Source organism: Heptranchias perlo, chromosome 8, assembly GCF_035084215.1.
Source record: "Heptranchias perlo isolate sHepPer1 chromosome 8, sHepPer1.hap1, whole genome shotgun sequence".
Classification (NCBI taxonomy): domain Eukaryota; kingdom Metazoa; phylum Chordata; class Chondrichthyes; order Hexanchiformes; family Hexanchidae; genus Heptranchias; species Heptranchias perlo.
In genome coordinates this window covers 87,760,984-87,781,509 of record NC_090332.1, presented here as the reverse complement: position 1 = coordinate 87,781,509, position 20,526 = coordinate 87,760,984, and the positions used below count along the sequence as shown (strand labels likewise).

Sequence of the window (20,526 nt, the reverse complement as noted above, 5' to 3'; positions counted from 1 at the left end):
GAATTATCAATGTCGGCTGAAAAATTACAATATGTAAAGACAAATTCTCTATCTGAGGGCATTATTATGTTTTTTTTCCCCTCTTCTCTTTTTGGATCCTCTCAGAAGGGTTATATTTTCTAGTTCAGAGGGTAGCAGTGTATACCAGAGTTACCCAACTTGCTCTCTGATTTCTCTCCCTGCCACTTTGGTAAAATGCTCCATATCCACTCAGTGCCTCTATGAGAGCCCTTGAATCTTAACATTCCAAGGCATGAAACATGTGGATGCTGCATCGGCTTTGCGTATACTGGTGCCAATTTTTGATGGCCTACTGGGTTCCCGGTTAAAACCCAGTGCTGAAAATTCTGAATTTGCACCTTAAATTTTCATGTCAAAGTTACATTAGTCCTGTCTTTTTGTATGAACCATGATGAGATAAACAAATAATGCAAGGAGGGTGGTTAAGGTTCAACCTACAGAGTATTCTGTGAAATGGTTAATTTGCAACAGGGGAGCGAACTAAATTTTACAATAAAATTAGAGGTATATAGTACATAGTCCGGCACAGGCATGATGGGCTGAATGGCCTCCTGTGCTGTGTCATTCTATTATTCTATCATTCCATGTTAGTAGGAGCGATATTCAAATCAAACTGAAAACTTTGAAGTGGTCTATGTTCAAACATTTTGGGGTTTCTTTGTGACTATTCAAATTGTGGCCATTTCAAGTGTGTTTAGAAATTGTTGATTCATATGGGTAGATACATAAATGTCTCTACAGGGGAATCACAGTGTTTATTATCCACAGTGTTGTGCTATTGAGGGAATACGCAGTAAACGGGAATATATTGAGAGGGGTAGAGGAAGTGAGAGACCTTGGAGTGCATGTGCACAGGTCCCTGAAGGTGGCAGTACAGGTAGATACGGTTGTGAAGAAGGCATACGGAATGCTCTCCGTTATTAGCCGAGGTATAGAATACAAAAGCAGGGATGTAATGATGGAACTGTATAAAACACTGGTAAGGCCACAGCTGGAGTATTGTGCGTAGTTCTGGTCACCACATCACAGGAAGGACGTAATTGCTCTGGAGAGAGTACAGAGAAGATTTACAAGAATGTGGCCAAGGCTTGAAAATTACAGCTATGAGGAGAGATTGGATAGGCTGGGGTTGTTTTCCTTGAAGCAGAGGAGGCTGAGGGGTGACTTGATTGAGGTGTACAAAATTATGAGGGGCCCAGATAGAGTAGACAGGAAGTACCTGTTTCCCCTAGCCGAGAGTTCAAGAGCTAGAGGACATAGATTTAAGCTGATTGGCGGAAGGATTAGAGGGGACATGAGGGAAAACTTTTTTACCCACAGGGTGGTGTGTGTATGGAATTCGCTGCCCGAATTGGTGGTAGAGGCAGGGACCCTCAACTCTTTTAAAAAGTACCAGGACCTGCACCTAAAGTGCTATAAGCTGCAGGGCTATGGACCGGGTGCTGGAAGATGGGATTAAAATGGGCACCTGGTTGTTCTTCGAGCCGGTGCAGACACGATGGGCCGAATGGCCCCCTTCTGTGCTGTATCTTTTCTAAGGTTCTATGGTTCTGATAAGGCCAATCTAATAGAGAGTATCCAATTCATTGTAAAGTATTCAACCTGTAGTTTATTGCAAGGGAGAAGGATGTGGCCTTATGGTAAAGATAATTTTGGTTGTCAAGGATTGAAAGTGCCTAGTAACCCTGTAATGAACATGCATGAATGAAACTCATTCATGGAGATGGACATCAGGTTGATGATTTGTGCTCACAACTTGTCTTCATGGATAGCTGAAAGACAAATTTTGCCAAATCCCAAAGAAAATTTAATTCTGATCACTCATAAATCCTTAGCCTTTTAAACAGTTATACATTATAATTAACAAGAGATGTGCTACTGATTACATCGAGTTACATCGAAACTACAGCACAGAAACAAGCCGTTCAGCCCAACTGGTTTATTCCTGTGTTTATGCTTCACACAAGCCTCCTCCCATCCTACTTCATCTCACCCTATCAACATAATCAAGTGGCCGATTAGCTCAGTTGGTTAGAGTGTGGTATTAATATGCAAAGGTTGCGGGTTTGATCCCTGTAAGGACCAAGAAATATGTAAAACAAAAGAAAAGATTAAATTTATATGCATCCTTCCTTCTTTAGCAAACATCTTTGCAACAGTATTTAGTGATACTTAAAGATTCGGCTTCAATAAACATATTTTAAATTCAGACTTTTATTCAGAATTTTATTTGCTGGCTGCTTTTCAATTCTCCCCGAGATAAACAAATAGAAGAAATGCAGCTGGTAACCATTTAGAATACATTACAAAATAATTAGATGATGCCAAAGTTCAAAGTGCAATTTTTCATTTGTCACACATGTAGCATAGTAAGCTCTAAATAAACAAACCCTTTGAATATAGTCATTTTAATTGATTTTTTTTATTCTCAAAGTATTTGCAATGATTTCATTAGTTCATCTTTTATTCCTTACTGTCAGTAGCTGCTGCCGACTCACAACTTTTGATAGGAAGTTTTTTGAAATTTTCATTTCCATTGTTATGTGTTGATCTGTACACTCTGTACTTATTTGGTTGTCATTAGTTGCAGTTTTTTCAATATAAAATGTTCAGCTTATCAAGTGCAACTGCGATACAGAAATGTATATGTTGTTCAGTGGGATACCAGACTATCAAATAAGATAAATTTGGAATCCTCTTCTCTAAGGTAGTGTTATTCCCCAGTTACTGCTTATTGTGGATTATTTTTTTAGTGGTACAGTACTTACCCTTTTGCAGATGGTTCCCATTCTTGTGCTTACTTCTTATGGATATATAAGATTCCACAGCACTATTTGAAGACCAGGGAGTTCTTCCAGTATCCCAACTAATATTCTTCTCTCAGCCAACTTCATTAGAAACACACTGGCTGTAAAGCACTTTGTTCCAAGGACATGAAAGGTGTTATATAAATGAGAGTTCTTCATTTCTTCCTTTATTTCAGCTTCCTTGAGCTTATTCAGAATATTTTAAAGCTCACTTGTGCTGATGAGGCTGATAGTTTACCTCAGAAACAGAACCCTGGGAATGGAAGGTCTATTTGTTACAAACTGCATGCGTTTTTATTGGGAATTCCAAATATTCCCTGTTGGCTCATGTTTAAGATTAAAAAAAAATAAGATAGGAAAAAAATAATTTGATGAAGATTTGCCGATGAATAACTCAAGTTCCTTTCTGTCTAATTCGCTTTGCTAAGAGGGTGGACTTGCTTTGATTATTAAGAGATAAAAGCAGGGATTCTGAAAGGCTATGCGTATAAAAACGTATTATTTCAGGACTTCTGTAATATTCTAAGTCTGTTTTTGCAACAGGAAAATGTGCTTGTTGTGGGTGTAGTGATAAATGTAACTTGATATTGATAAAACATGAAAATTGACATTTTTTAAAGAAAAAATAAAATAAAGATGGCAGCATATATACTGCTGTCCTATCACCATAGTGGCTGAACGAGGACCGTAGGACAAAAGGTTAATAATGCAGTCTTAGTTGAGTTATTGGGGTGGTACTGAGTGGAAACCACTGTGGTTGACTTTGCAGAAGCTCGATGTTGCCACTCACATGGCTAAAGAAATATCCAATAAAACCTTCCACGACTTTCTTTAAAATCTGTTATTTCATTCACAATCTGCATGTGTCATTTCTCTATTTTACAGGTGCTATTTCAGTAAAAAGCCTCTAAGTTGAACTGCCTTAAAAGTTGTTCTCTGTATTTGCAGAACATGAAGGTATAATTTATGCATCACATTTAAGTTATTGTACAAACCTTAATCATGGGCCCCAAGTCATGGTAACCTATTTTTTTAAAGTTTGTTTATTGAATACATCCACACAGAAGCAAATAGACTTCACGTAACCATGGAAATTTAAAATGCTATTTAAGTTACTTCTTTTTAATATAGCTACTAATTTTTAAAATATTGATAGCCAGTGTGGTTCCCTGATAAAAGTGCAAATGTACAGAACTATCTATATCTTATTAAAAATCTTGCAACTATGCGTACATCCTGCCTGTGCAGTTGACTTCCCGTTGTCATGTTTTTGTCATACTTTTTGTGTCAACTTTTTCTTCATTATAAATTCCTATGTCCACATTTAATTTAGATTAAAAAGAGTGCAAGAAAAAGCAATTGATGTTATGTAAAAGAATGGATAAATATCTATTTAAGAATTGATTGAAAATGATAAAGATAAGCATAAGCACTGATGACCACAAAATGGTGGGATTATCCTTTTGGAGGTTTAACTGTGGCTGGCTGGCAAAATGTTCATACTCCATGGAGGGAACAAATTTAATGAGCCAAATGGTCTTTTGTCTTTACATATTTTATTATGAAGTATGAACAAGTTATACATAAATGAGGAGAGTGGTTGTCTTATTATAGGCAGAACACTTAACAGATCTGCTAAATTTAGGATTGTCTTTGGCAGATAAATCCCCCAAAATTGCATTAAGTGAAAGTTTAAGGGTTTCTTCAAATAACAGCCTTGCATATGTTGTCTGATGCAGTCTTCAGGTCCACCCAAACTACAGATACAGGACTAGTGAAATGATCTTTTATCTCATGAAGGTTTCTTACCAGCAAGCTGGTGACAAAATGAAATATATTCAAGATCACATTTTCCAGTTTCTACTTAGAAGTTTAATGTTTGATCTGTGTTGAGTTACCTGAGCTCTATCGTGGGACATCAGAATTAGCCTCAGTATCCCTAGGTGAAAAAAACTCCTGAATATGAGCAAATGATTTTTTTTTGCAGGAGTGAAACAATTACTAGTGCTCACCAACATTAGTAAGATTCTATTTATTCAACAGATATGAAGTTTCTAGCAGAACCATGAGTGTCAGAACTCATTCTAAAAATAAAATAAATAATTACAAATAATTGTCATTATCATCCAGAATCCTGTCTGTTACCCCTATTGAGGATACTGCGGCCTAACTTAGCTCAGACCAGCGGCGGACCTGGGACCTGGGACCTTCCTGATCTATATTCCTCAGTTAAAGCATTTACCAAATGAGTCACCAGGGAAGCCCTAATCACAGTATTTAAGCAAAAAAACTCAACAAAGTCAACAGAAACCAGAAACAAAAGTATTAACATAATCATTTAATATTACTAAGATTTGAAAAGCTAATGATTATATTCACTCTTATAGCCCATAATTGAGTTAATTTGATAACATTTACTAGTGAGGCTGACCATTAAATGTCATTTATGCACATGAAATATCACTTTTGATGTTCAAGCCCATAAACTATTAGCAGGTTTTCCCATTACTGTCACAACAAAGGGTTGTTAATCCTTCAACAATAATTTGCACACGTGATTTGGGCCTGAGTGGTTATTAAACAAACAGCTTTAATAGATTGACTCACAATAGTATTATACAACTGTCTCCAGATTACATTAAATGACAATCAATTAATACTACCTGGTTTGCCCGAGCACTCAGATTGATCAGATCTGACCGCCGTGGCTGCCTGGGGCGGTGGACATCCAACTGTCCTCTGGAGAGCTCTAACCTTTTGGAAGGGAGCATGCCCTGTCTTTATACTATTCGGCAGCACTGTTCTGCACATAAGCATCTCTAGTCTTATCTCCTAGTCGTAAATCATCCCACCGTGATGGCGCCACGTTAGCAACTCAAGATAAGCTGTTTTATGTAACATCGCTAATGACCTCAACCTCCATCTCTGTTTATAAGCTTTTTTTTCTTCTGAGGAATGCGTGGTCCTTCTTAACTGAGTACAGCCCCTCCTATTTGGCCTTGCACGGCCCCACCAATGTCAGTCTCTTAGCAACCACATCTCTTGACTTTTGGGTATTTTATAATTCTGAAGTTTCAGCAGTCTCTGACTTTTACAAACTGTCTTTGTTCACACACCGAGACATGACTCCATCCCTCCTTAACATTCGCCCTCTTGCTAAGATGCTTGGGAGCTCTATGTGAGCTGGGATACTTGACTATTCCTAGTTTTAAACCATATTCTCACATTCCCTCCTCTTGAACCTGAGTGAAACCATTCTGGTTCAATTTTCACTTTATCTCTCAACTTTCTTCTTGATCTTTGTCTAAGATCACATTTTGAGTTTACATTTTATTAACATTATATTTACATACACACACATAACATATACATATTGCTTCTAAGTTTCATTTGGTTAATAGACAAAGAAAATTATAATGCACAGAAAACTATGGTGTAATATATTATCAAGAAATTATGGATTTAAAAGATTCTCCAGCTCTCCTTTTACTAATATCTATCTTGCGGATATTTTTGCTAAGTATTATTTCCCCTTAGCCCAATTTCATTGTAAACTCTTGAATTTTGGAAATCCAAATTTCTATGTCCCTCTTTAATTTCAATCCCTCTGATTGGTACCAGTGTTCCCTGATTATGTCATTAGTCAGTTTCTCTATGCAGCATGTGTCAATGCCTTGTTTAAAAGGTTTTCTCACTCTACTAATCCACATTAACCATTTTATGTTGTGCTGTTGTGAAGTAACTGAGCATATCTGAGATCCGTTCTTCAGTGTATCTTCATCACGCATTTCCATATACTAGTTGCGTCACCCACAACATATCACAGGTAACTTTCTGCTGGCCAGTTTCTTTTTCCTCATGTCCTGTAAGAGCAACTGCTCTGTTTGAAGAGTGGTTCCATTAGCTCACAGGCCGTAGGCCTTTGTAACTATGTTCTTCACCCGGGTCTCTGTTTCCAATGGATGGCAACAAACGTTTGTATCTTTCATGTCACCTTACCAAAAGATCGGGGGGTGCCTGGAGGTCTTTGCTTATCTCTCCCTGCACGGTCCCAATGTCTCGGGTAGTGGCCAGGCTATCAAATGCAGTTTTCTCATTGTTCAATATAGGCAAGGACACATATCTCCAAGGGAAAGCTATCAATTTACTATTCTCAACTACACTTTCTTGACTTTCACTAGATTGTACATTTATACCAGATTGATATCTTTCGGTAAATCATACCCATGTGATTTATTTACCCATGATCACCCAGGGTGATGACTTTAGAAAAATTCCCATTTGGTGGTGTAATTTCCCTGTTTCTGTCTTATATCCCCAATCACTTCCTCTCATCCAATTTTACACATCCCATTATATTACCATTCATCAGCTCTGGAGGAACCTTACTGTCCAATATAATATTTACAGCCTGGTCCAATATATTTTTTTGTCTATTTTACTTAAATTATTCTTGGACCGCTTTTCATTATCCCAATTCCAGAGGGCAGTATTGTTGGGCTGACAGGTCTTGTCAATGTACAATTTTATTTCCCTACCAAAATACTTTCTTCCTTCTTACACAGCATTGGGCCAGAACCACTTAGACTCAACTCCTTTTTATTTTAAAATATAATTTGATTAACCCCTTAAACTTCAGGTAAATTTTCCCTTCTCGAATGCTTGAATAACAACTCATATCAATTTATCTTATCAATTCCAGTTTCAGAAACAAATTATGTCCAGGCTTTGCGGTTTTACAGTAGAGACAGAAGTGCTTGTAATTACTTTTGGCAAAATGTTTTCAAAAGAGGAAAAGCAACTTGGTTTATTCTTAGTTAAGTATAGAAGAGATTTGATCAAGTCTGATGATTGGTTTTCCGTCTCTATGTAATTTTGAATTTTTGATATAGCTTTAGTCTTAGTCCAAAACGTCACCATGCTGTGAAATTGGGTGTCTGCAGATAGGGTCTTAAATTCTTAACTGGATTGTTTCCTGCACTAACACTTCTGCGGTTCCGAAAACCACGATCCCCTGTTTAAAAAGAAACACAGAAAAACCACTGTGGCTCTTCTTGAGAGCCCATGGGGTTAAAAACTACAAACAATTCATTTTTCTCTTCTGTCACCCTTTACAGTACAGACTATCGATACATTCTTCATGACGTACGCTGCACTATGGATTGTCAAAATTGGGAACCTTAGTTGCTTTGATTAATCAAGTCTGCAGCCAAGAACTTGCAATCCAAGTCCAATGTTTATTTCTGACAGGTACAATACAAATAGAAAGGAACTGATAACTTACACCATTACCATTACATTTCACCATGATCGATGCTTTTCCAAAGAAATTCCGAAAGTGCTTAAAACAGTGGAAAACATTTTTTAAAGGAGCTGTAACTTAAAACTTTTCAATAATATTGCATTAAATCCTTATAGATTCCATAATTAACCATCCAATGAAATCTTACAAACTCCATAAAAACTCTTATTTACTTTTTTTTAAAACATAAACTATTTTACAAATAAAGCAAAAAAAAATACTTTCGTTATAGTGGTTTTAGTTTTTTTAACGTGCATGATGCTGCAATAAAACACTCCAAATTAATACAATTCTATCTTTCCAACTCAGCCTCCAGTATCTCTCCCCATGTATCTACATCCATTTCACACATGCTGTCGCGCAGAAGCTCGGTTGCAGAATGAATGTAACTGTATCGACCATCTAACCATGCTCGTTTTATGTTGCTTTTCTTGTAGTTTCTCACCAGGATAACCTACAAATTAACAAATAAAATCTCTTTGACAATCTTAATATTCTTTTCATCATCAATTGAATAAAGGCAGCTGTGTCTGCATGCGTGTGTGCTAAAGTCAGGCCACAATTAAGTCGATTATAACTACCTTTAACCTGGAAGCTACTATTTCTATTTGCATTGTAGTATAATGTTAAGTTTCATGAAAATGCTGCACAATGAATTCAGATTAATGATTTTATTTTTTTAATAGATCAGGAAAGAAGTTGAGCGGATTACTAATGTTGTGAATCCGATGTTTGTCACTATTGGTGAACATACTGTGATTTCATATTATTAATGTAATAGGCATGTATTGCGTTCTCTTAATCTACTGGAGCCTGACAAACTCAGGGATCGATTATCTTTTCATAGCAAGTGCCAGTGTCAATGGAGCTATAAATTGGGTCGCATAGCGCCCATTTTGTAGGCACTACGCGGTCTCCTAAGGACCCAAAATGGCGTCCAGAATGCGCGCGCACACTTCTAGCATGACATGCGCTGGACACCATGTTGGTAAAGGCGTTTGCGCATGGTGCAGATAACTAACACCGGCAGCATGTAAAGTAGGGAGAATATGTGGTAGGTCAGTGTGTAATGTTCATTTAAAGGGACAGATGCGATTTTGGAACTCAATGCTCCAGCCAACGCACTGTCTTAACCTTGTACAGCTGAACAAGTAGTAAACAGCATGAGGACACCTCACCAGCGCTATTTAAAGGGATCATGCAGGAGTTACAGGTTAGTTGCTGGATTATTGCTTCCGGCTGCTGATACATTTGTACCTGTTTTTGGAGGTCTTCTATAAGTGAATACTAGGACTAGGGGACAAAGCCTAAAAATTAGAGCCAGAACTTTCAGGAGTGAAGTTAGGAAAAGCTTCCACACGCAAAGAGTGGTAGAAGTTTGGAACTCTCTGCTGCAAATGGCAGTTGATGCTAGCTTAATTGTTAATTTTAAATCTGAGATTCAGATTTTTATTAACCAAAGGTATTAAGGGATATGGGGCTAAGGCGGGTATATGGAGTTAGGGTCACAGATCAACCACGATCTTGTTGAATGGTGGAACAGGCTCGAGGGGCTCGGTGGCCTACTCCTGTTCCTATCATCTTATGTTCCTATAATAAAGTTTCAATATTCTACAGGGAGTGGGCTGGCTAGCGGACAGGCAACAGCAAGGGCACTGGTAGTGTGGCAGGGGTGGGATAGGAATGCTGTCATCCTGAGAGAGGACAGCAGGTTCATGTTCCATGGAGCCACTGCCATTTGTTGCCTCCTGTTATGTGCCACCTTCTCCTGCAAGAAAGCGGAACGTTGTGTCGGTGAGTGTCCTGCAAGATGTTTGGGTGATGTGTCTGTCACGGTAGCTGCCGATGTGTGTAACCTGTGAGTTGCGGGTGTGCGGCTTGCAACAGTGGTAACGTGTGAGGGTGAGAGGAAGCATCGGATTGGAAGAGTTGAATACTGATTGAAAGAGTTTGTTGATATGTGGGTGATGGGGGGGTGTAGTGCGTGGAGCAGTGGATGCGGCTAGTGGTGCAGTTGGTAGGAGATGCCACTTGACAGTTGACCTCACTCACCTTGACCACTCGTGTCAAAGCATTGAACTTCTTCCTGCACAGCATCCATGCTCATGGTGCTATGTGCTTGGCATTGACTTTGTCCCCTGTAGCCTCCCACTGCCTCAGCAGCATATGTCTGGAGGGCCTCTTGCCCCCCTGCAGATATAGTATGTCCCTCCTTCTGTCCACCTCTTGCACCAAGGCCTGTAGTGCATCATCAGAGAACCTTTGTGCATGCTCTCTCGCAGGCCTAGTACAAACTCAGATAGGCAGATTGGTGAGGTCTGGCTTGCAGATTGGAGGATTTGGGATTTAGTAGTGGGCAATCTTTATTCAATGTTTTAACATAACTCAACAATTTGTAAACATAGGGACAGGACCTGCATCTGTGTTTTAGGTGTGCGATGTCTGATCTCTGTTCAGACTTCGTGTGGACCCGTATCTTATATTTTGCAAATAAGTACAGGCTGCCTTTAAGTGGTGCTAGCCACACGCGATATTGGGGCCTCCCTGCTGGTGAGCAGCCACTCAACAGTGCAGCTAGGCCTGGCTGCTCGCAGCTATCGGGCAAATCACCAGGCAGCACGAATGTTACGTGCTGCCTGCATCTCAACGACCGGGCGCGGGTTAATCGCGCACTGCGACCTCCGTGCCCGGTTTGGGTCATCCAATAATGACCCCATGCTCTTGTCCTACTAGCTACTATGTTGTGTCTCTATTAGATTTCCTTGTGAAAGATGCAATTGCAATCTAAAACAAAACATGGAATCTAAAATATTGATTTTTTTTGGTGGCTAAGTTATGACTGTATCTGTGAAGTGGAATTTTCACAAGGTTGTCACAAAGAGAATATGGGTTACTGAGGAAGCCTCAAATTCCAACAGTATAGTTGAATATATAACAAATCTGCAATGACTAAGAACTGGGTTGAAACTGCCTAACCTTCCTTCATGTATAACTTTTTCAACCTGAAGAGAAGTGTTTTTCATTGAATCTATCTGAGCTGGATTGCAAGCCAGGTCCCGAAGGTGAAAGACAATGTGCTAAAATGCAAACCACCTAATTTCCCGGTTTAATTAACTTAAAAATAAAATTAAAATTAAAAATATAATTAACCTTTATTTATAGATCCTTGAATGGGATATGGAATCTCGTGTTGATAATGAACTTGGAAATGTGGATATATTCAGATTTTTGCATCACTGTTCCTTTTAGGACTTGGCTTTGTCTCTGACCAAAATAATTGTTGTCATAGTAAAATCATTGAGTTTGTCTAATTAAAGTACTCTGTGTGCTTGTAGTATTCGCTATTATTGTTATAGATGAATCAATATAAGTTCCAATACAATTAAACAACAACTCACATTTATACAGCACTTTTAATGTAGTAAAATGTCCCAAGGTGCTTCACAGGAGCGATTATCAAACAAAATTTGACACTGAGCCACAAAGATATATTAGAACAGGTGACCAAGAGCTTAGTCAAAGAGGTAGGTTTTAAGGAGCATCTTAAAGGAGGAGAGAGAGGCGGAGAGGTTTAGGAAGGGAATTCCAGAGCTTAGGGCCTAGGCAGCTGAAGGCACGGCCGCCAATGGTGGAGTGATGAAAATTGGGGATGCCCAAGAGGCAAGAATTGGAGGAGCGCAGAGATCATGGAGGGTTGAAGTGCTGGAGGAGGTTATAGAGATAGGGAGGGGCGAGGCTATGGAGGGATTTGAAAACAAAGATCATTTTGTAAGAAAATGGTATACAAGTATTTATTGGAGCACTATACAAATATGGATATAAAAAGAAAAACTGCAAATGCTGAAAAGCTGAGAAAAAAACAAAGTGGTAAAAGTAGAGATCTGGTCCATAAAGATTTGTAAAATGATAGGTTAATATTTGGCTGATGGTGGATCGCAACTAAAACTTTAACCTGTCTTTTATCTCTACAGTTGTTGATAGACCTGTTGTATATTTCCAGCATTTCCTGTTTTCATGCCAATATTAAATTTTAATCCATTTGTACAATTGACTTTAATACGGAACTCCAACTTTGTTGCTTACGTATTAGTTATTACTGAAAATAAAATTTATATTCAACAATTCCCCAAGTATCTTCTATTCAATCCATTGGTATCACTGGTATTTCTTAGTTCTGATAGTGGCATATCGTATAAAATAGTATTGTGAAAATATAATGCTGTAATGTGGGATGGATTGATAGTGAAAACTTGCAAAGTGGTTTTGTAAAATAATTCCCTACAAATTGGAACAGTTTTTATTGCATTTTCAAGAACAAAACCATGCAAATTCATATCTTCAGGACTTTTTTTTAGTAACAATTTAATGCAAGTGTATTAAGGAAGAGTTCACTTTTTTTGCACGAAGTAAAACTTGAAAATATTCTTACAATTATATTATGATGTGGTTATAATCCTTAATCTAATGGGCAAGCAATTTATACTGATGGCTTATTTATATTCTATATCTGTCTGTCATTTCATTATAATAATATTCACAAAATAAAGATCAGAATCACTGCAGTATGAGTCAAATGATGCAACAGCTACTGTGATATAAGTCCCATGGTATTATACTAAAATTGTTTGAGTTACAAGCCACATCTGGGTGTGCCTGCCTTGGGAAACTTACCACAGAACCCTGCTATTGATTATTTTTCGCAAAACATAAATTACATTTTTCCTTTAAAGCATTTTAATGCTTTGTTCTTACTGTTTATATCATCTGATTTCCCTGATGCATTGCTGCCTTGCAAAGCTCCGTCAAGTTATCCTATAATTTTCCAACTGGATTTACACTAGTATTCTATGTACCATTTATGTATTTACGTGTAGGGCATACTGTTTTAAACTGATTTCTATCCCATTTAAACATTTCTATATTTGGGTTAAATCCAAAAACTGTCACCACTCTCTCCTGGGCAACTTCAAGTTCACCTCCGCAGTTGGGTTATAAAATGTAATTAAATTTAAATGATCCGTAGCGTGGACACTTGAGTTCTTGGCTATCTCGTGCTTATCTAATATTTTCATGTGTCATCTGCTGAATTGATCGAGGATTACTCTTAAAATGTTTCTTTTCATATATTTTTGTATCTACTATGATACCATGAACAAATGGAGGGAGAATGATAGGGAAAAAAGACAAGAAAAACATAGGAGACACTCTTAGATACAAATGGAAAGAAAGAAAGGCAGATTGGAGGTTAGTATTTAAAAAAAAACTTTTCATACAACTCAAATAATTGCAAACTGCACTTACCTTCCAAGAAAGTCCAATTGCTCTATCACATTGCAGCTCTATTTTACAGACAGCCAATGTTGTCACGCAGTGATTGTACCACAGGCTGTCACTGTTTTCGATCACATAATTCCATGCTTTGCAGGTCATTGTAGCATTAGACAGGCTTTGAATGTCCAGTTCAGTGAAAATTTTCAGAATTAGCTCGAGAGGCAAAAACTGGACGAAATCGCGACTGTTTCTCAATCTTTTCGGTTCAGCGGAGAAAGGAATTTTATCTTTACCAATAGTACTGTGATTGTTTCTTTTGCAAGTTTTTCGCATAGTTTCTTTTCCAGAATTGAAGAGGTATTTTGAAAACCTACAAACAAAATCAAATTTTACTGTCTTATTGGTTTATTTTCCGTAGCTTGCCTTACAGACAAGTAGTCTCTCTCTTCTAACTGTTTGTGTCTCATTCTCTAATTCTTTATTTCTGTCTGTTTTCTATTTGTCTTCCACTCGTTTTTTCCGTGGTTCTCATACATTTTGTGTTAATGTCTCAGCCTGTCATTTTTTCGCTCTCCTTCCGTATGTCAGACTCTCCTTCCATCTTTCTCCTCTCTTCCGCATGTTTTCCATTCTCTCTGCATGCTACTCAAAAATGTTGTTTACAGATTTACTCAATTTTTACCTTCTTCAAAGCCCAAGGTATACAGCAAAATATTAGGAGAAAATACTCAGCATGTCGCGTTTAAATCCCTGAATATGTCATTGTGCCCTAGTCTGTAAATTGCCAGTTTAGACCAAGTTATCCTGAGTCTATCAATTGTACATTCTCAGTCTGTGCCAGGTTTGCCGCTGGATCTGCAAGCTGAGAGTCCAGCTGTAAGGGCTATTCCCACTTTTATAGCCTGTAAATCACCACTCTATGCTGAATTTTATCCATGTATCTCCCACATGATTTCTGAATCTGTAAAGTTCATCCCTGAGTTTGTTTGGTTTAACCCTTTATCTCTATTTAGCCATTTTATCTTTCGTATTTCCTAGGTTTATCCCTTGTACCTGTCAAATGCATCTCAGAATTAAGGGTTGTTTACAACAACAACAATAACAACAACTTGCATTTATATAGCACCTTTAATATAATAAAACGTCCCAAAGCGCTTCACAGGAGCGTTATCGACCAAAATTTAACACAGAGCCACATATGGAGACGTTAGGTCAGGTGATCAAAAGCTTGGCCGAAGAAGTAGGTTTTAAGGAGTGTCTTAAAGGAGGAGAGAGAGATAGAGAGACAGAGAGGTTTAGGGAGGGAATTCTAGAGCTTAGGGTCTAAGCAGCTGAAGGCCGCCAATGGTGGAGCGATTAAAATCGGGGATGCACAAGAGGCAAGAATTGGAGGAGTGAAGAGATCTCGGAGGGTTGTACGGCTGGAGGAAGTTACAGAGACAGGGAAGGGCGAGAATTTTAAAATCGAGGCGTTGCCAGGCCGGGAGCCAATGTAGGTCAGCGAGCACAGGGGCGATGGGTGAACGGGACTTGGTGCGAGATAGGATACGGGCTGTAGAGCTTTGGACGAGCTTAAATTTATGGAGGGTGGAAGATGGGAGGCTGGCCAGGAGAGCATTGGAATAGTCAAGTCTAGAGGCAACAGTCTACGCCAGCGTTTTCCTGTGTTCCCATCCCGTTTATCCTGTTCCATGGCTTGTTTTCCTTGCTATGCCGTGCTTCCCTTGTGTTATGCCACACATCTCCGCTCTATGCCAGATTCCACTCAGTTAAGCCATGTTCCATAGATGCCAACTGTCCACATTTTACATGGACATCAGCATTTTGAGGCCAGTGTCTGTTTATTTATGGAGATGCTCCTTCACTCCCATTTCATCAATGATGCCCTTGGCTCCAGCTTTCTGTTGATTCTTAGCTGCTACCTGATGCTGCTCTGGAGATAGAACACCATTGTGGGCAGAAATTATCAAGATAGTTTTGCCATAACAATAATACCCCTCCACATTCCCAGCAAAATTCCATACCTCAGAGTAGCAGCTGTCAGGTAGGAGCTGACGGCAGCTATGAATTCATAAAAGATGAGTTCTTGCCCACTGCAATCTTTTCCCAGTACTTTTTCCCCAGAACGATAAATGTATGGAGGAGGGAACACAACAAGGAAATTAACCTATGTTGTTCTCACGCACTTAGTGCCTGTAAGGGCAGAGGGGAGAACGGAGCCAGTGTAAACTGGGCAGGGGAAGGAGAGTGCTGGCATGAACTGGAGATAAAGTGGAAAGGAGTGCCTCTGTGAATTGGGAGGTATGGTGGTAGAAGAGAGCCTTCCATGTCACTATGACAATGGTATAAATAATTTTAGAACAATATAACAAACATATTTAGTAACAGAGAATACCAATATATAGTCACAATAACTGAAATTTCTCTGCAAGAGATAAGGGAAAATCCCTATAATATTTACCACAATATTCTGCTGTATGAGTGATGAAATGTTGGGTACACGGGAAACTTATATTCTGACAAGCCTATACCCCACTGCATGTTCAGCCTATCTCTGTATTTCTTGGAAGCGATTGGGTGGATTTGGAATTTTCTAGTTTGGTATATATAGATGTTCCTGCCCACCATGTTGTATCATCGCCCCCTCCCTCCCCAGTTTATATCACATTCTCCTGCACACTCTGCGCCATCCCACTCCTCATCCTCCCCTACTTCCATGCACTCTGCGCCCCCTCTCACCTCATTTTTTTTTAATGCAGCGAGTTGTTATAATCTGGAATGCTCTGCCTGAAAGGTAGGGCGGATACAGATTCAGTAGTAGCTTTCAAAGTGGAATTGGATAAACTCTTGAAAGGGTGGGGGGGGGGGGGGGAGAAAGAGTGGGACTAATTCGATAGCTCCTTCAAAAAGCCAATACAGGCACGCTGGGCCGAATGGCCTCCTCCTGTGCTGTATCATTCTATGATTAAACCTCTCTCCCCTCCTTTTCCCTTTAACCTCACCCTTTCCTTTAACTTTAACCTCACCCTTTCCCTCCCCTTTAACCCCACTCTCTTCCCCTTTAACCCCATCTCTCTCTCCTCCTTCTTAACCCCTTCTCTCCCACCCTTCTTTAACCCCTCTCTCCCATCTTTAACCCCTCCTCTCTCTCCTGTCTTTAACCCCTCTCTCTCTCCCCCTTTAAACCCCATCTCTCCCTTCTTTAACCCCCTCTCTCTCTCTCTCCCATCTTTAACCCCCTGTCTCTCTCTCTCCCCATTAAACCCCCTGTCTCTCCCTTCTTAACCCCCCTCTCTCTCTCTCTCCCATCTTTAACCCCCTGTCTCTCTCTCTCCCCATTAAACCCCCTGTCTCTCCCTTCTTTAACCCCTCTCTCTCTCCCTTCTTTAACCCCTCTCTCATCTCTCCCTTCTTTAACCCCCCTCTCTTCTCTCCCTTCTTTAACCCCCCCTCTCTCTCTCCCTTCTTTAACCCCCCCTCTCTCTCTCCTTCATTAACCCCCCCCTCTCTATCTTCCTTCTTTAACCCCCCCTCTCTCTCTCTCCCTTCTTTAACCCCCCCTCTCTCTCTCCCTTCTTTAACCTCCCTCTCTCTCTCCCTTCTTTAACCTCCCTCTCTCTCTCCCTTCTTTAACCTCCTCTCTCTCTCCCTTCTTTAACCTCCCTCTCTCTCTCCCTTCTTTAACCTCCCTCTCTCTCTCCCTTCTTTAACCTCCCTCTCTCTCTCCCTTCTTTAACCTCCCTCTCTCTCTCCCTTCTTTAACCTCCCTCTCTCTCTCCCTTCTGAACCCCCTTTCTCTCCCTTCTTTAACCCTCCTCTCTCTCTCCCTTCTTTAACTCCCCTCCCTCTCTCTCTCCCTTTTTTAACTCCCCTCCCTCTCTCTCTCCCTTCTTTAACCCCCCCTCTCTCTCTCCCTTCTTTAACCCCTCCCCTCTCTCTCTCCCTTCTTTAACCTCCCTCTCTCTCTCCCTTCTTTAACCTCCCTCTCTCTCTCTCCCTTCTTTAACCTCCCTCTCTCTCTCTCTCCCTTCTTTAACCTCCCTCTCTCTCTCTCTCCCTTCTTAACCTCCCTCTCTCTCTCTCTCCCCTTCTTTAACCTCCCTCTCTCTCTCCCTTCTTTAACCCCCTCTCTCTCTCTCCCCCCCTTTAAACCCCCTTTCTCTCCCTTCTTTAACCCTCCTCTCTCTCTCCCTTCTTTAACTCCCCTCCCTCTCTCTCTCCCTTCTTTAACTCCCCTCCCTCTCTCTCCCTTCTTTAACCCCCCCTCTCTCTCCCTTCTTTAACCCCCCTCTCTCTCCCTTCTTTAACCCTCCCTCTCTCTCCCTTCTTTAACTCCCCTCCCTCTCTCTCTCCCTTCTTTAACCTCCCTCTCTCTCTCCCTTCTTTAACCTCCCTCTCTCTCTCCCTTCTTTAACCTCCCTCTCTCTCTCCTTCTTTAACCTCCCTCTCTCTCTCCCTTCTTTAACCTCCCTCTCTCTCTCCTCTTAAACCTCCCTCTCTCTCTCCCTTCTTTAACCTCCCTCTCTCTCTCATCTTCTTTAACCTCCCTCTCTCTCTCCCTTCTTTAACCCTCCCTCTCTCTCTCCCTTCTTTAACCTCCCTCTCTCTCTCCCTTCTTTAACCCCCTCCTCTCTCTCTCCCCTTAACCCCCTTCTCTCCCTTCTTTAACCCTCCTCTCTCTCTCCCTTCTTTAACTCCCCTCCCTCTCTCTCTCCCTTCTTTAACTCCCCTCCCTCTCTCTCTCCCTTCTTTAACCCCCTCCTCTCTCTCTCCCTTCTTTAACCCCCCCTCTCTCTCTCCCTTCTTTAACCCTCCTCTCTCTCTCCTTCTTAACTCCCCTCCCTCTCTCTCCCTTCTTTAACTCCCTCCCTCTCTCTCTCCCTTCTTTAACTCCCCTCCCTCTCTCTCTCCTTCTTTAACCTCCCTCTCTCTCTCCCTTCTTTAACCCTCCCTCCTCTCTCTCTCCCTTCTTTAACCTCCCTCTCTCTCTCCCTTCTTTAACCTCCCTCTCTCTCTCCCTTCTTTAACCTCTCTCCTCTCTCTCTCCCTTCTTTAATCTCCCTCTCTCTCTCCCTTCTTTAACCTCCCTCTCTCTCTCCCTTCTTTAACCTCCCTCTCTCTCTCCCTTCTTTAACCCCCCTCTCTCTCTCCCTTCTTTAACCTCCCTCTCTCTCTCCCTTCTTTAACCTCCCCTCTCTCTCTCCCTTCTTTAACCTCCCTCTCTCTCTCCCTTCTTTAACCTCCCTCTCTCTCTCCCTTCTTTAACCCCCTCTCTCTCTCTCCCCCCCTTTAAACCCCCTTTCTCTCCCTTCTTTAACCCTCCTCTCTCTCTCCTTCTTTAACTCCCCTCCCTCTCTCTCTCCCTTCTTTAACTCCCTCCCTCTCTCTCTCCCTTCTTTAACCTCCCTCTCTCTCTCTCCTTCTTTAACCCTCCCTCTCTCTCTCCCTTCTTTAACTCCCCTCCCTCTCTCTCTCCCTTCTTTAACTCCCCTCCCTCTCTCTCTCTCCCTTCTTTAAGCCTCCCCTCTCTCTCTCCCTTCTTTAACCCTCCTCTCTCTCTCCCTTCTTTAACCTCTCTCTCTCTCTCTCCCTTCTTTAACCTCCCCTCTCTCTCTCTCTCTCCCTTCTTTAAGCCCCCTCTCTCTCTCCTCCCTCTTTAACCTCCCTCTCTCTCCTCCCTTCTTTAACCTCTCTCTCTCATCTCCCTCCCTTCTTATACCTATCCCTCTCTCTCTCTCCCTCCCTTTCATCTCTCTCTCCCTTCTTTAACCCCCTCTCTCTCTCTCCCCCCCTTTAAACCCCCCTTTCTCTCCCTTCTTTAACCCTCCTCTCTCTCTCCCTTCTTTAACTCCCCTCCCTCTCTCTCTCCCTTCTTTAACCTCCCCTCCCTCTCTCTCTCCCTTCTTTAACCCCCCCTCTCTCTCTCCCTTCTTTAACCCCCCCTCTCTCTCTCCCTTCTTTAACCCTCCTCTCTCTCTCCTTCTTTAACTCCCCTCCCTCTCTCTCTCCCTTCTTTAACCTCCCTCTCTCTCTCCCTTCTTTAACCCCCTCTCTCTCTCTCCCTTCTTTAACCCCCCTCTCTCTCTCCCTTCTTTAACCTCCCTCTCTCTCTCCCTTCTTTAACCTCCCTCTCTCTCTCCCTTCTTTAACCTCCCTCTCTCTCTCCCTTCTTTAACCTCCCTCTCTCTCTCCCTTCTTTAACCTCCCTCTCTCTCTCCCTTCTTTAACCCCCTCTCTCTCTCTCCCCCCTTTAAACCCCCTTTCTCTCCTTCTTTAACCCTCCTCTCTCTCTCCCTTCTTTAACTCCCCTCCCTCTCTCTCTCCCTTCTTTAACCCCCCCCTCTCTCTCTCCCTTCTTTAACCCCCCCTCTCTCTCTCCCTTCTTTAACCCTCCTCTCTCTCTCTCCCTTCTTTAACTCCCCTCCCTCTCTCTCTCCCTTCTTTAACTCCCTCCCTCTCTCTCTCCTTCTTTAACCCCCCCTCTCTCTCTCCCTTCTTTAACCCCCCCTCTCTCTCTCCCTTCTTTAACCCTCCCTCTCTCTCTCCCTTCTTTAACTCCCCTCCTCTCTCTCCCTTCTTAACCTCCCTCTCTCTCTCCCTTCTTTAACCCCCCTCTCTCTCTCCCTTCTTTAACCTCCCTCTCTCTCTCCCTTCTTTAACCTCCCTCTCTCTCTCCCTTCTTTAACCTCCCTCTCTCTCTCCCTTCTTTAACCTCCCTCTCTCTCTCCCTTCTTTAACCTCCCTCTCTCTCTCCCTTCTTTAACCTCCCTCTCTCTCTCCCTTCTTTAACCCCCTCTCTCTCTCTCCCCTTTAAACCCCCTTTCTCTCCCTTCTTTAACCCTCCTCTCTCTCTCCCTTCTTTAACTCCCTCCCTCTCTCTCTCCCTTCTTTAACCCCTCCCTCTCTCTCTCCCTTCTTTAACCCCCCCTCTCTCTCTCCCTTCTTTAACCCTCCTCTCTCTCTCCCTTCTTTAACTCCCCTCCCTCTCTCTCTCCCTTCTTTAACTCCCCTCCCTCTCTCTCTCCCTTCTTTAACCCCCCCTCTCTCTCTCCCTTCTTTAACCCCCCCTCTCTCTCTCCCTTCTTTAACCCCCCTCTCTCTCTCTCCCTTCTTTAACCTCCCTCA

General features: G+C 41.5%; 1 protein-coding gene across 2 annotated transcripts in view; it reads right to left on the bottom strand.

Annotated features, from left to right (window-relative positions):
- Window positions 1-8,045: 8,045 nt before the first annotated feature.
- LOC137324781 (F-box only protein 48) overlaps window positions 8,046-20,526 on the bottom strand; it is a 17,640-nt gene continuing 5,159 nt past the window's right edge. The window contains exons 2-4 of one of the 2 annotated variants that reach the window (XM_067989474.1): window positions 16,141-16,188; window positions 13,432-13,771; window positions 8,046-8,584 (exon numbers count right to left, since the gene is read on the bottom strand). In XM_067989474.1, the coding sequence (XP_067845575.1) occupies window positions 8,423-8,584; window positions 13,432-13,771; window positions 16,141-16,145 (507 nt within the window). In that variant the 5' untranslated portion in view covers window positions 16,146-16,188 and the 3' untranslated portion in view covers window positions 8,046-8,422. The remainder of the gene's footprint in view (window positions 8,585-13,431; window positions 13,772-16,140; window positions 16,189-20,526) is intronic. The other variant, XM_067989475.1, reaches the window with a different exon arrangement.